General features: G+C 37.7%; 1 protein-coding gene across 48 annotated transcripts in view; it reads left to right on the top strand.

Moving 5' to 3' along the window:
- CLASP2 (cytoplasmic linker associated protein 2) overlaps positions 1-16,244 on the top strand; it is a 185,862-nt gene that overhangs the window by 122,043 nt on the left and 47,575 nt on the right. For 28 of the 48 annotated variants that reach the window (XM_013046683.1, XM_013046688.1, XM_013046686.1 and 25 more), the window contains 3 exons: positions 547-791; positions 2,887-2,950; positions 15,414-15,416. In XM_013046683.1, the coding sequence (XP_012902137.1) occupies positions 547-791; positions 2,887-2,950; positions 15,414-15,416 (312 nt within the window). The remainder of the gene's footprint in view (positions 1-546; positions 792-2,886; positions 2,951-15,413; positions 15,417-16,244) is intronic. The other 20 variants (XM_013046685.1, XM_013046690.1, XM_045089044.1 and 17 more) reach the window with 1 other exon arrangement.

Genomic DNA, 16,244 nt, shown 5'->3' on the forward strand with positions numbered 1-16,244 from the left:
AGATATGAGGAAGAAAGTATGGCAAGAGAATTGGTAGCAGATATAAAAGGGGAACTAGAGAAAAGAGAAGGCAGACAAGAAAAATAGAAGTCATACAGGAAAATGTGTTTTCCTGGTCTATTCTCATCCTTTAAAAAGTGGTGTTCTCTTCTTAACCAACTCAATTTTCAAGTAGTTTCTGTACATTTATACTCTAGTAGTTATTGATTTCCATGAAAATGAAAAGGAAGAGGGAAAAGGCCACAATTTTGAGCACTTCCCACTTTAATATCCGAACTTTCATATAATCCTGTTCTGTTTCTGCTATATCCCATAAAGTTTAAAAATATTTCATCTTCTACTAAAACATGTTTTCTGAAGCAAAACTAAACATTGATAATAAAATCAGTTATCAATTCATTGATATAACATTGATAATTTTATTATTACAGTGATTAGCCGCATGCTTGGTACTGATAGTAAAACCAGTCTTTGTGGTCAATAAAAATTGTAAAATATCAGTATATTCTTTTGGCTACTGCTAATGAGACCCTTTATGTGTAACAGAAAAAACCCGCTCGAAGAAGATATGAATCATATGGAATGCATTCAGATGATGACGCCAACAGCGATGCATCTAGTGCTTGTTCAGAACGCTCCTATAGTTCTCGAAATGGTAGTATTCCCACATACATGAGGCAGACGGAAGATGTGGCAGAAGTCCTCAATAGATGTGCTAGTTCCAATTGGTCAGAAAGGAAAGAAGGCCTCCTGGGTCTACAGAACTTATTAAAAAATCAGAGAACACTAAGGTGAGTTGTGTTGTCTTAAAATAATAATCCTATCAGTTTAGCACTTTCAACTTGACTTTGTCTGCATAACACCTTAGAGATATTAGTATGGGAACAGACTTGTTTGAAATTAAGAAGATGGCATCAAAATATTTTCCCAGGCTTCAAGATTGTCTATACTATATATACTAGAAATTTTTGTTTAAAAGGAAACATCTAATTCACAAATAGAAATTCATGAAAAAGGTATTAATTTTTAAAATTAAAAAAATAAAGTGTACATAAAATTAAAGCTAGCCAGTTTATTAAAATTCATTCCTGATAAATTTTTCAGTAAGAGAGGGCGCCTGTGTGGCTCAGTGGGTTAAAGCCTCTGCCTTCAGCTCAGGTCATGATCCCAGAGTCCTGGGATCGAGCCCCACATCAGGCTCTCTGCTCAGCTGGGAGCCTGCTTCCTCCTCTCTCTCTCTGTGCCTACCTCTCTGCCTACTTGTGATCTCTGTCTGTCGAATAAATAAAGAAAAATCTTTTAAAAAAATTTTTTAAAAATGAAAAATTTTCAGTAAGAGTAAAGAATGTTTATGCTCACTTGAACATGAAGGTGTATTCTCAGTGTTCATGTAATTTGTGAGTCTTAGTGTAATACGAAATGGAATTGGAGTGAATTTCTCTTAACTTTATATTGGTTTTTTGTTTGTTTGATTTGGTTTCCTTTCCTACTGGCTTTTACTTGCTTTTTCCTTCTAAATTCTTTATTGTCTTTACCTGCATAATGTTTTAAACTTCTTTATTCAACCCCTTTAAGAACCTAGATTTAGATAACTCTAAGTTTGAATGTAGTGGAAAATTAGAGGAATAATTACTGACTCGATACCTGAAATCAGGGTTAGAGTTGCTAGCTGTACTTACTTTAAAAAGTATTAAAACTAGGGCACCTGGGGTGGCTCAGTGGGTTAAAGCCTCTGCCTTCAGCTCAGGTCATGATTCCAGGGTCCTGGGATCAAGCCCTGCATCGGGCTCTCTGCTCAGCGGGGAGCCTGCTTCCCCCTCTCTCTCTGCCTGCCTCTATGCCTACTTGTGATCTCTATCAAATAAATAAATAAAATCTTTAAAAAATAAAGTATTAAAACTATTTAATTTAAAATAGATGTTCAGGGGCCCCTGGGTGGCTCAGTGGATTAAGCCTCTGCCTTCAGCTCAGGTCATGATCTCGGGGTCCTGGGATCAAGCCCCACATCAGGCTCTCTGCTCAGAGAGCCTGCTCCCCCCACACACACATACTCTCTCCCTACTTGTGATCTCTCTCTCTCTGTCAAATAAATAAATTTGATTAATTAATTAATTAATTAATAATAAATGAAATGAAAAATAGATGTTCATCTATTTACTGTCTAATGTATTTTAATGTTTTTATATCACACTTCATGAATCATTGCAGTAAATCATAATATTGTTCCTAACCCTGTCAAGATTAGGTTAGTATTAGGTTCAGTATATCATTATCAGTGGCAAGAGGGTAGGCAAAGTGTAGAAAGATTTTAGCCCTCAGGTGGCCAAATTTAAGAAAACATCTAAGCATTTAAAGGATAAGATTCATGTGCTGGGAATGTCATTTGTACAGTTTCCCCTGTTGTGCTACATTAATAAAATACAATTATAGTTCTTTTCATAAAACTTTTAATTTTTAATATAATGTGGGTTGCAGCAGAATTATTGTTGTATTTGATAAATTTGTATTTATCCTTGATTAGTAAGTCCCATTTTTTGATTTGGAGGACTATTTTGTTTTTCTATAAGAAGACTAATTACAGCTAAGGTTATTTTAAATGAATTCTTCTTATAGCAAGGTATTAATAAGCTACTTTAGGGGCACCTGGCTAGCTTAGTTGGTTAAGTGTCTGACCTCAGCTCAGGTTATGATCTCAGGGTTGTGGGATCAAGCCCTGTCCCTGTATCCCACCCTGCTTCAGGCCCCCTGCTTAGGGAAAGCAAAGGGCCTTTGCTTGTCCCTCTCCCTCTTCCTCTGTCCCTCTGCCTGCTTGTGCTCTTTCTGTCTCTCAAATAAATCTTTTTTTTAAAAAAAAGATATTAATAAGCTGCTTTATTATTTTGACAGTCGAGTTGAACTGAAAAGATTGTGTGAAATTTTCACAAGAATGTTTGCTGATCCTCATGGCAAGGTATGTTTTAGTATTTAAGATTACTTACTTCTATGGGATGTCATTTGTGGATTGCCAAAAAAGCATAAAATAATAGCAAAACACTGTAAGCCATTTCTTTTTAAACATAATTGAAAGTGTTTGATATCATACATAATTTAGAAATTGCTCTCCAGTAACCATTTAAACTTCTCCAGAGAGATTGTTTTAAGACTGTAAGCTGAGGGATAGAGTAATAAGCATGATGCATAGAATTAGTCAAACTGAACGTGTTTGTATCACTAGAAACTTTTTACTGTTTGTAAAGAGAGAAAATTGGGGTAAGTTGAAAAAAGGTCTTCTTGAGAACTTTTAATTGTTTTCTTCTTTTGCTGTGTTAATGTAAATATATTCTTATCTTAAAAGAACAATTGTATAGAAAAGAATTGCCATTAAATAACACAAAAGCACAAAATACCTGTCGGCCACAGTTTGGTAGTAACATTAAAAAAAAGCATTTCATATGTTGACGTAGTCCATAAAAATTTTCAGAGCACTGTTTAATTTTTAATGTTGATTAAAACATACTTCGTTTTAAGCACTTAGGCATAATCTGCATGTATACCGGGAAATTTTGGTTCACCTTGCAGGATAGTTACTGTTAATGTATTTGGTTACTCTGTTTTCAATAATGCGTCTGACAATGGTGAAACTTTACTGTCTTCTTTTAGGTTACCAGTTGTCTGCATGAGAATTTCTAACTTCAGTGAGAGGGGGATGTGGAAGGGAAATTATTAAAAAAAAATTAACAAATTTCACCTTGTGGGTTTTTTTTTTTTTGTCTTCACTTTGTTGTTTCACATATCATTCTCATTTTTTTTCTATTTTTGATATTTTCATTACTTGCAACACTACTTTAAAGATAATAAAATCCCACTTCATATAGAAACTAAAATCTAGCTATAGATTTTAAGTTGCTTCTAATTTAAAACAGTTTTCAAAGATTACCCTCTATCAGAAGGTGTACTTATTTTATCCAAGAATGCAAGTTTCCATTATAGACAAAGATTAAAAAACACTTGGCAAGCAGTTTGTTTAAAATTTATAACTTTCAGGGGTGCCTGGCTGGCTCAGTTAGCAGAGCTTGCAACTCTTGATCTCAGGATCATGAATTCAAGCCCCACATTGGGCCTAGAGGTTACTTAAAAATAAATAAATAAATGAAGTTTATAACTTTCAAACTGAACATGTAGATAACTGTATGATTTTACACGTACATTGCTACCACTAGTTATAGCTGTAGGACTTGTTTTAATGCAAAAAATCTATCAATCTTGAACAAATTAATTTTTGGTCTATTTTCTTGGCAATAGAAACCAATGGACAAAACAATTGTTATCTGGATGGACCTCTTTTACAAACAATATTTTAGTAATTATCTATGCAACTTTAAAAAATAGAATATTTTTTTAATATTTTCTTTGTTTATTGGCCAGAAAGAGAGCTCAAGGAGGGGGAGTGGCAGGCAGAAGGAGAAGCAGGCTCCCCACTGAGCAAGGAGCCCAATGTGGTACTCAGCCCTAGGACTCTGGGATCATGACCTGAGCTGAAGGCAGACACTTAACCAACTGAGCCACCCAGGCATCCCTAAAAACCAAAATTATAAAATATCTTCAGTAAGTGATATAATTCTTCCCTGCTGGAAGGTATAAGACCAAAGCTGGATTATTTCTTGAAGCCTCAGTTTATTTTTTGCGAGGACAATAATATAATTTAGTTGGATGCTAGAATTTATACATTAATAAAAAAGAAACACTTTTTAAAGAGTCTCTTGGAGATGAAATAGGAAAGCTGAGTTTGATGTTGAGAAAGGAACTGAACTGAGCTCATATGCTTGGCTTCCTTTAATAGACATAGAGAACCAGGTACAGTCCTCCTTAGAATTGCCACGAACATGACTTTTTGGTTTTTCTTCATCGGGTTTTATAACAATATACAGTTCTTACCAACCCATCTGGTTCTGTTCATTTGATTATGTTTTTGGCAGTTTAGTTCAATGAAAACCAAGTATAATGGGAAGATTTTTGTTAATTTGTTTCTGTTTGACTTTTGTTTGGTGGTTGTCCCTCAGAGGCTCTGCCAATAATGTAATTCATTAAGAATAAACTGGATATGTCACCATTCTCTGCTGAGTTTAAAATGTCAGGATTTGGGGCGCCTGGGTGACTCAATTGGTTAAGCATCTGCCTTTGGCTCAAGGAATGGTCTCAGGGTCCTGGGAGCGAGCCCTGCATCTCACTTTAAGCTCAGTAGGAAGGCTACATGTCCTCCTCCCTCTGCCCCTTCCCCCGCTCATGCTCTTTCTGTCTTTCTTTCAAATAAGAAAATAAAATATCAGGGTTTGATTTGAGCTTTTGCATTATATCCTGATATTATTAAAATAGCAGATCTCTCTCTCCCCATTTTTTAAATATATCTTGATGTAAAGTACCAGCAGCACCATCTTTAGGATCAAGCATTATACTTTATTTTCTTTCCAGATACAGTTTTGTTATCAGAAGTAGACCACTTTTTTGTTCTGTAAAGGGCCATATAGTAAGTATTTGCAGCTTTGTGTGCCATAAGGATCTCTGTCACCACTACTCAACTCTGCCATTGTTTCACAAAGACATTTATACACAATATGTAAACAAATGATTGTGGCAGGGTTACAACAAAACTTTATGAACATTGAAATTTTAATTTTCATGTAAATTGCCCATTTTAAAAAAATTCTTTTTAAAATCATTCTTAACTTGCAGGCTATAGTTTGCTGATCCCTGTTTTCTATGCTCAGTTTTGAGTTATTGACACTATAGTAGAAACATATGTCCAAGAGCCTCTGCTCACAGAGCTCATCCCACCAGTTAGATGAAGGTTGGGATTTTTTTTTTTTTTTTTTTTTTTTTTTTAAGATTTTGTTTGAGAGAGCAAGAGTGGGAGAGCACAAGCAGGGCAAGTAACAGAGGGAGAGGAAGAAGCAGGCTCCCTGAGGAACAGGAGCCCTCTATGGGACTTGATTCCAGAACCCTGGGATCATTACATGAGCTGAAGACAGTTGCTTAAACTGACTGAGCCACCTAGGCACTCCAAAGGTTGGGATTCTTGAAGGGAAACAATGTATAGGCCCCTGGTGAAATCATCCAGTGTATTCTGGTATTTCTCTGCCATTCTCCATTAACTGATCTGTGATTTTTGTTTAAATGCACAGTGCTGCCTTCTAATGCTTCTTCTCTCGTCTTTCTCTTCTCTTCTCCAAGGAGACCATGTCAAATAGTTTCTCTCCTCAAAACTGCAGTCCATTCACCTCCCAACTTATGATATGCCCCAAGCATATTTCTTGGCTTCTTGGCTCACCTAGAAATTAGAAGTCATCAAGCAGAAACTCTCATTTCCTGCCTCCAAACCAGCCACTGTATCTACACAGAAACCCATTCTTTCTATCTTCCCTCCTATTAGAGTGGAGGGACGTCTCACCTTGAAGCTATTATTAGCCATAATACTCTATTGGGCCTAATTTTTTGCTAATATGGTCTCATCTGCTTGGCTTCCATGAATTGCTCATAAATTCCATTTTGCTGGTTGACATTTCTTTTTGTTTTCAACTTTATTATTGGTTTTTCGATTTATCTTTTCTGTCTCCTTTAAGGAATGTGATGTGTCTGTTGTTGAAGTGCCTGTTGTGTCTTTTTTTTTTTATAAACATATATTTTTATCCCCAGGGGTACAGGTCTGTGAATCACCAGGTTTACACACTTCACAGCACTCACCAAAGCACATACCCTCCCCAATGCCCATAATCCCACCCCCTTCTCCAAACCCCCCTACCCCCAGCAACCCTCAGTTTGTTTTGTGAGATTAAGAGTCACTTATGGTTTGTCTCCCTCCCAATTCCATCTTGTTTCATTGATTCTTCTTCTACCCACTTAAGCCCCCATGTTACATCACCACTTCCTCATATCAGGGAGATCATATGATAGTTGTCTTTCTCTGCTTGACTTATTTCGCTAAGCATGATATGCTGTAGTTCCATCCATGTCATCGCAAATGGCAAGATTTCATTTCTTTTGATGGCTGCATAGTATTCCATTGTGTATATATACCACATCTTCTTGATCCATTCATCTGTTGATGGACATTTAGGTTCTTTCCATAGTTTGGCTATTGTGGACATTGCTGTTATAAACATTCAGGTGCACGTGCCCCTTTGGATCACTACGTTTGTATCTTTAGGGTAAATACCCAGTAGTGCAATTGCTGGGTCATAGGGGAGTTCTATTTTCAACATTTTGAGGAACCTCCATGCTGCTTTCCAGAGTGGCTGCACCAGCTTGCATTCCCACCAACAGTGTAGGAGGGTTCCCCTTTTTCCGCATCCTCGCCAGCTTCTGTCATTTCCTGACTTGTTGATTTTAGCCATTCTGACTGGTGTGAGGTGATATCTCATTGTGGTTTTGATTTGTATTTCCCTGATGCTGAGTGATATGGAGCACTTTTTCATGTGTCTGTTGGCCATCTGGATGTCTTCTTTGCAGAAATGTCTGTTCATGTCCTCTGCCCATTTCTTGATTGGATTATTTGTTCTATGGGTGTTGAGTTTGCTAAGTTCTTTATAGATTCTGGACACTAGACCTTTATCTGATATGTCGTTTGCAAATATCTTCTCCCATTCTGTCAGTTGTCTTTTGATTTTGTACTGTTTCCTTTGCTGTGCAAAAGCTTTTGGTCTTGATGAAATCCCAATAGTTCATTTTTGCCCTTGCTTCCCTTGCCTTTGGTGTTGTTCCTAGGAAGATGTTGCTGCGGCTGAGGTCGAAGAGGTTGCTGCCTGTGTTCTCAAGGATTTTGATGGATTCCTTTCTCACATTGAGGTCCTTCATCCATTTTGAGTCTATTTTTGTGTGTGGTGTAAGGAAATGCTCCAATTTCATTTTTCTGCATGTGGCTGTCCAATTTTCCCAGCACCATTTATTGAAGAGGCTGTCTTTTTTCCATTGGACAGTCTTTCCTGCTTTGTCAAAGATTAGTTGACTGTAGAGTTGAGGGTCTATTTCTGGGCTCTCTATTCTGTTCCATTGATCTATGTGCCAGTACCATGCTGTCTTGATGATGACAGCTTTGTAATAGAGCTTGAAGTCCGGAATTGTGATGCCACCAACGTTGGCTTTCTTTTTCAATATCCCTTTGGCTATTCAAGGTCTTTTCTGGTTCCATATAAATTTTAGAATTATTTGTTCCATTTCTTTGAAAAAGATGGATGGTACTTTGATAGGAATTGCATTAAATGTGTAGATTGCTTTAGGTAGCATAGACATTTTCACAATATTTATTCTTCCAGTCCAGGAGCATGGAACATTTTTCCATTTCTTTGTGTCTTCCTCAATTTCTTTCATGAGTGCTTTATAGTTTTCTGAGTATAGATTCTGTGCCTCTTTGGTTAGGTTTATTCCTAGGTATCTTATTGTTTTGGTGCAATTGTAAATGGGATTGACTCCTTAATTTCTCTTTCTTCTGTCTTGTTGTTGGTGTAGAGAAATGCAACTGATTTCCGTGCATTGGTTTTATATCCTGACACTTTACTGAATTCCTGTACAAGTTCTATCAGTTTTGGAGTGGAGTCTTTTGGGTTTTCCATATATAGTATCATATCATCTGCGAAGAGTGATAATTTGACTTCTTCTTTGCCGATTTGGATGCCTTTAATTTCCTTTTGTTGTCTGATTGCTGAGGCTAGGACTTCTAGTACTATGTTGAATAGCAGTGGTGATAATGGACATCCCTGCCGTGTTCCTGACCTTAGCGGAAAAGCTTTCAGTTTTTCTCCATTGAGAATGATATTTCTGGTGGGTTTTTCATAGATGGCTTTGATGCCATTGAGGTATGTGCCCTCTATCCCTACACTTTGAAGAGTTTTGATCAGGAAGGGATGCTGTACTTTGTCAAATGCTTTTTCAGCATCTATTGAGAGTATCATATGGTTCTTGTTCTTTCTTTTACTGATGTGTTGTATCACATTGACTGATTTGCGGATGTTGAACCAACCTTGCAGCCCTGGAATAAATTCCACTTGGTCGTGGTGAATAATCCTTTTAATGTACTGTTGAATCCTATTGGCTAGTATTTTGTTGAGTATTTTCGCATCTGTGTTCATCAAGGATATTGGTCTATAGCTCTCTTTTTTGATGGGATCCTTGTCTGGTTTTGGGATCAAGGTGATGCTGGCCTCATAAAATGAGTTTGGAAGTTTTCCTTCCATTTCTATTTTTTGGAACAGTTTCAGGAGAATAAGAATTAGTTCTTCTTTAAATGTTTGGTAGAATTCCCCCGGGAAGCTGTCTGGCCCTGGGCTTTTGTTTGTTTGGAGATTTTTAATGACTGTTTCAATCTCCTTACTGGTTATGGGTCTGTTCAGGCTTTCTATTTCTTCCTGGTTCAGTTGTGGTAGTTTATATGTTTCCAGGAATGCATCCATTTCTTCCAGATTGTCAAAGTTGTTGGCGTAGAGTTGCTCATAGTATGTTCTTATAATAGTTTGTATTTCTTTGGTGTTAGTTGTGATCTCTCCTCTTTCATTCATGATTTTATTTATTTGGGTCCTTTCTCTTTTCTTTTTGATAAGTCTGGCCAGGGGTTTATCAATTTTATTAATTCTTTCAAAGAACCAGCTCCTAGTTTCATTGATTTGTTCTATTGTTTTTTTTGTTTCTATTTCATTGATTTCTGCTCTGATCTTTATGATTTCTCTTCTCCTGCTGGGCTTAGGTTTTCTTTCTTGTTCTTTCTCCAGCTCCTTTAGGTGTAGGGTTAGGTTGTGTACCCAAGACCTTTCTTGTTTCTTGAGAAATGCTTGTACCGCTATATATTTTCCTCTCAGGACTGCCTTTGCTGTGTCCCACAGATTTTGAACCGTTGTATTTTCATTATCATTAGTTTCCACGATTTTTTTCACTTCTTTAATTTCCCTGTTGACCCATTCATTCTTTAGAAGGATGCTGTTTAGTCTCCATGTATTTGGGTTCTTTCCAAACTTCCTTTTGTGGTTGAGTTCTAGCTTCAGAGCATTGTGGTCTGAAAATATGCAGGGAATGATCCCAATCTTTTGATACCGGTTGAGTCCTTATTTAGGACGGAGGATGTGATCTATTCTGGAGAATGTTTCATGTGCACTAGAGAAGAATGTGTATTCTGTTGCTTTGGGATGAAATGTTTTGAATATATCTGTGATGTCCACCTGGTCCAGTGTGTCATTTAAGGCCTTTATTTCCTTGCTGATCTTTTGCGTGGATGATCTGTCCATTTCAGTGAGGGGAGTGTTAAAGTCCCCTACTCTTACTGTATTATTGTTAATGTGTTTCTTTGATTTTGTTATTAATTGATTTATATAGTTGGCTGCTCCCACGTTGGGGGCATAGATATTTAAAATTGTTAGATCTTCTTGTTGGGCAGACCCTTTGAGTATGATATAGTGTCCTTCCTCATCTCTTATTATAGTCTTTGGCTTAAAATCTAATTGATCTGATATAAGGATTGCCACTCCTGCTTTCTTCTGATGTCCATTAGCATGGTAAATTCTTTTCCACCCTCTCACTTTAAGTCTGGAGGTGTCTTCGGGCTTAAAATGAGTTTCTTGGAGATAACATATAGATGGGTTTTGTTTTTTTATCCATTCTGATACCCTGTGTCTTTTGATTGGGGCATTTAGCCCATTAACATTCAGGGTAACTATTGAGATATATGAATGTAGTGCCATTGTATTGCCTGTAAGGTGACTGTTACTGTATATGGTCTCTGTTCCTTTCTGATCTACCACTTGTAGGCTCTCTCTTTGCTTAAAGGACCCCTTACAATATTTCCTGTAGAGCTGGTTTGGTGTTTGCAAATTCTTTCAGTTTTGTTTGTCCTGGAAGCTTTTAATCTCTCCTTCTATTTTCAATGATAGCCTAGCTGGATATAGTATTCTTGGCTGCATGCTTTTCTCTTTTAGTGCTCTGAAAATATCATGCCAGCTCTTTCTGGCCTGCCAGGTCTCTGTGGATAAGTCAGCTGCCAATCTAATATTTTTACCATTGTATGTTACAGACTTCTTTTCCCGGGCTGCTTTCAGGATTTTCTCTTTGTCACTGAGACTTCTAAATTTTACTATTAGGTGACGGGGTGTGGGCCTATTCTTATTGATTTTGAGGGGCGTTCTCTGAACCTCCTGAATTTTGATGCTCGTTCCCTTTGCCATATTGGGGAAATTCTCCCCAATAATTCTCTCCAGTATACCTTCTGCTCCCCTCTCTCTTTCTTCTTCTGGAATCCCAATTATTCTAATGTTGTTTCGTCTTATGGTGTCACTTATCTCTCGAATTCTCCCCTCGTGGTCCAGTAGCTGTTTGTCCCTCTTTTGCTCAGCTTCTTTATTCTCTGTCATTTGGTCTTCTGTATCACTAATTCTTTCTTCTGCCTCATTTATCCTAGTAGTGAGAGCCTCCATTTTTTATTGCACCTCATTAATAGCTTTTTTGATGTCAACTTGGTTATATTTTTCGTTCTTTTATTCCTCCAGAAAGGCCTTTTATATCTCCCGAGAGGGTTTCTCTAATATCTTCCATGCCTTTTTCGAGCCCGGCTAGAACCTTGAGAATTGTCATTCTGAACTCTAGATCTGACATATTACCAATGTCTTTATTGATTAGGTCCCTAGCCTTCGGTACTGCCTCTTGTTCTTTTTTTTTTTTTTTTTTGGTGAATTTTTCCGTCTTGTCATTTTATCCAGATAAGAGTATATGAAGGAGCAAGTATAATACTAAAAGAGTGGCAATAACTCCAGGAAAATATGCTTTAACCAAATCAGAAGAGATCCCAAATCATGAGGGGGGAGAAAGGGGATAAAAAGAGGTTCAAAAAGGGAGAAAGAAAAGAAAAGAATGTTAAAAAAAAGAAAACGAATAAAGAAAAATATAAAAAAGAAAATATATATATATTAGATAAACTAGTTAAAAAACGTTAAAAAAATATTTTACCAGAAGGCGAGAAAAAAAACAAAAATGAAAAAGAAAAAAATTAAATTAACTGCAAGACTAAAAAAAATCACAGGGAGAAAGCCATGAGTTCCGCGCTTTGCTTTCTCCTCCTCTGGAATTCTGCTGCTCTCCTTGGTATTGAAACCGCACTCCTTGGTAGGTGAACTTGGTCTTGGCTGGATTTCTTGTTGATCTTCTCGGGGAGGGACCTGGTGTAGTGATTCTCAAGTGTCTTTGCCCCAGGCGGAATTGCACCGCCCTTACCTGGGGTTGGGGTGAGTAATCCGCTCAGGTTTGCTTTCAGGAGCTTTTGTTCCCTGAGCGCTTTCCGTAGAGTTCCGGAGGACTGGAATACAAATGCTGGCCTCCTGGTCTCTGGCCTGGAGGAGCCGAGAGCCCGGGGCCCCAATCCTCAGTGCGCCCTCAGAGAACAGCGCCCAATAACTCCCATCTGCCTGACCTCCGGCTGCGCTCCGAGCTCACCAATCCTGCGACCGGTTCAAGGTAACACCGAGCTGTGATCTTACTGTCGGCTCTGTCTCTGTAGCCAGCTTTCCTGTTCCAATACCCGCAAGCTCTGCGACACTCAGACACCCCGATCCTTCTGTGACCCTGCGGGACCTGAGGCCACGCTGACCCCGCGTGGGCTTCGCCCCGGTTTAGCCTCTGGAGCGATGTCCCTCAGCGGAACAGACTTTTAAAAGTCCTGATTTTGTGCTCCATTGCTCCGCTGCTTGCCGGGAGCCGGCCCCTCCCCCAGGGGTCTATCTTCCTGTCCCTTTGGATTCAGGTCTCCGCCAGTCCTACCTTGCAGAAAGTGGTTGTTTTTCTGTTTCCAGAATTGCTGTTCTTCTTCTCTTAGATCTGCGGATGGATTTGCAGGTGTTTGCAATCTTTAGATAAGCTATCTAGCTGATCTCCTGCTAGCTGAAGTAGTCTCAGCCTGCTACTTCTCTGCCATCTTGACTCCTCCTGGAAGTGCCAGTTGTGTCTTACCCAGTCTACCTCATACCTTTTGTCATGCAACTCCTATCTCTCTTTCCTGTTTACTAAGTGTTGGTTCTGTGTAGATTCTTGTCCTGGGCTCTCTTCTTTCATTCAGTACCTTATCTAAAGCTTCAGTTACCGCTTGCTGAAACCTAATGATTCCCAAAAGTGTATTTCCAGCCCATATTTTTCTCTTGTGTTTACTTAGTCACATGTCTTATTAGTCATCTTCAGCCTCACAACTGCTTTATCTCATTGGATGGTTTGTCTCATTAGATGAAATCTGCTTTCGTTCATTGCCTGAGTGAACATTTTGGCCATCATTCTGGAAACTCACTTAATCCTAATTGATCCAACCTTCTGAATATCTGTCCATTCTCACTGCCAGTTCAGGGCACAGTGGTCTTTTTCCTGTTGCACCTCCTCCACACTGCATCTTTTAGTAATCTTTCTATAAAAGATAAATTTTCTCTACCAGCTTAAAAACCCTATAGTGACTACTCATTGTCCTCAAGAAAATAGCAAAACAAAGCCTATCATTTTGCTTGTCATTCCTTCCTCACTCTCACCCCAGCCCTAGACTATGTCCATGTCCCCAAAGGAGCAATGTGCTTTTTTCTCATAGCCTTGAAAAATGTTGTCTGGGACATTTCTTTGTCTTCCTCAAGCCTGGGTTAGCTTTCTACTACTAGTGAATCTTAGTCACTTAATCGGTACCTCAACTGTCCTGAAACCTCATAGGGCAAAAACTGTCGAAGCCTTGCCCCAGAATGGGCCATAGTGTTTGGGAGGGGACACCTCATACCACTAGCTTAGTTAGGTGGATTTTCCCATATCTTTTTAGGTTAAAATCAACATTTCAGTCTCTATGTTAACACCTTCTGGATAATAGCCTACTTCATGGTAACTGAAAGTTGTTCTCACTCATGCTCAACACAATTGAGACTACTGTCCTCAGCAGAAACAAGATACCTAGAGAAACAGGTTGTGGATAGCCCCATCTACTTTTCTACCATCTACTTTGATATAGATCTCCTTCTCCAACCCCCAGAATGTTTCCCTCTTAATATTTTAGAATGTCAAGAAAGCTCTAGTATGCAATGCAGACACCCCAGAAAGTAAGGGCCAGGAGAGAGCTTTTTCTGAATACCGTTGAAATATATGCTGGATTTTTTTTCCTGGTATAAGATTGGCAAATATAGTTTGCAGGCTGAAATTATTTGATACCTGTAACTTGATAAACTTTTTTCACCTCAGATAACCATATGCAAATAAGTGGTGATGGATGATGATATATGTATGACAGTAATTTAGAACATAAGCTGCCAATGTTTGATTTAAAGCCTGTTAATATTTTTCTAGAGAGACCGTACAGCATGGTGATATCAAGTATGGATAGTAGAGCTAGATTACTTGTATTCGAATTCTACCTCCAACACTTATTAGCAGTGTGCGCCTTAGTTTCCTTATCTGTAAAACAGTTAATAGTAATACCTACCTCATAATATTGTGAGGACGATTAAATGAGTTATTATATGTAAAGCCCTAAGTACACACTAGACACTAGAAATTTTTTAAAAACTAAGTAAGCTTGAAGAATGAAGAAGTTCAGGGAAGATTTTTATTTTGACCACTCTAGAATCGTTTTTTTCCTTCAAAATGTAAGACGGGTCAGATGTCAAAAGTTTTATGTGTTCTCACATTTGCCTCTGAAGAAACTGTTTGAAAGGAGCTACCTTCACTGAGATGGATGCTTTGAATTGGCATTTTATGATCTATATAGTCCTACCTCTTGAAGTCATACCATTAAGTCTTAAACAACTAGGATAGGAGTTTAATCTATGGCTACTCAAATGGGACAGTTGGGTGTCCAGGTCACTTCTGGTCTCCTAAATAAGTATTCTAGACAGCAGAGTTGTTTACAGTCCTAGGATCAGGAAACACATCTTACTGGGGCAAAACTTGAAGTTATGGTAAAAACAGTTACTTTTTATTTCCAAACAATTGTAGTTGTTCTAAACCTTCAGAGATACCATTTAAGTTGTAAATGTATTGCTTCTGAAGAGAGAAAAAAAAAGTAAATATTATACTTTGGAACTAAATGTTGGCATTGTTCAGAAATGGGAGCAGGTATCTTAATCTTAGATTCTTTATAGAATTTGAGCCTCAAGGATATTAGAGTCTGGAAAAATAGTTGGTTTTCTGGGTTTTGTTTTTACATTTCTTTGGCCAGGAGGTGAGGGAGAAACAGAAAAATCACATATTCTTCTCTCTTAACTACTCATTTAACTCTTGTTTTAAAAACTGTTTTGAGTTTATCATAAAACTTTGAAAAACATTCGTCACTTTTATTTTCTAAGTGTTTTTCTTCCATATAGGAACTTTGCATTGATGGCGACTAATTTGTGTGTTTTTCTTTTTTTTCTTTTTTTCTTTTTGCATGCTGTCCCCTGTGTTGGAACTCTCAATAGAGAGTAAGTTGGTTCAATATTTGTTGGAAACCTAACTTTACTGCATGACTGTGAAATTAACCCTTTTTCTCTATTTTCTCTCCCGAAGAGTTCATGCAGTGTTGGACCCTTTGCAATCTACGAAATGCTATTTGCAGTTATGCAAACTGTCATTCTGTTTGGAGATGTGCTTTTTAATCTACTAATTAATCTAATTTGATTATGTTCTTCTGTTCTATATTTGATGACTGGCACACCTAAAATGTGAGATTGAGAAAAGACTGCCTCAACTGTAATAGCCCAGAGTTTACATTTTCCATTAAAGTACACTTGTGAGATATGTGGAATTATAAACTGATTCCATTGAAGGGTGGTTCCATTGAATTATTAAAAATAATTCCCAAATTTCACAATAATTAAAAAGTCTTTAGTCCCAACCTCAACATAAGTACTTTTTCTAATATCCTATAAACATCATTCCATGAAAGCAAACAACAGTTTACGGAGCAATTTTTCAGATTTTTTTTCTGAAATCTAAACTTTTAGCACTGATATAAATGTACCTACTTTCCATTTTCTTCATTAATTTTAGATAAAGAAAAAGAAGGATATCAACATCTAACAGTGAACTCTGTGATAGGGCAGTCAAGTAAGAAATTTTATGTGGAAATTCCCAATATGTGTTTTGAATAGATATATATAGTCATGTATCTTTTTTTTTTTTTTAAGAAGAAGAGAGAATCTTTTTTTTTTTTTTTAAGATTTTATTTATTTATTTGTAAGAGAGAGAGAGAGTGAGAGCGAGCACAGGCAGACAGAGTGGAAGGCAGAGTCAGAGGGAGAAGCAGGCTC

The sequence above is a fragment of the Mustela putorius genome, unplaced genomic scaffold (assembly GCF_011764305.1).
Source record: "Mustela putorius furo isolate JIRA1106 unplaced genomic scaffold, ASM1176430v1.1 tig00003834_pilon_pilon_pilon, whole genome shotgun sequence".
NCBI lineage: Eukaryota > Metazoa > Chordata > Mammalia > Carnivora > Mustelidae > Mustela > Mustela putorius.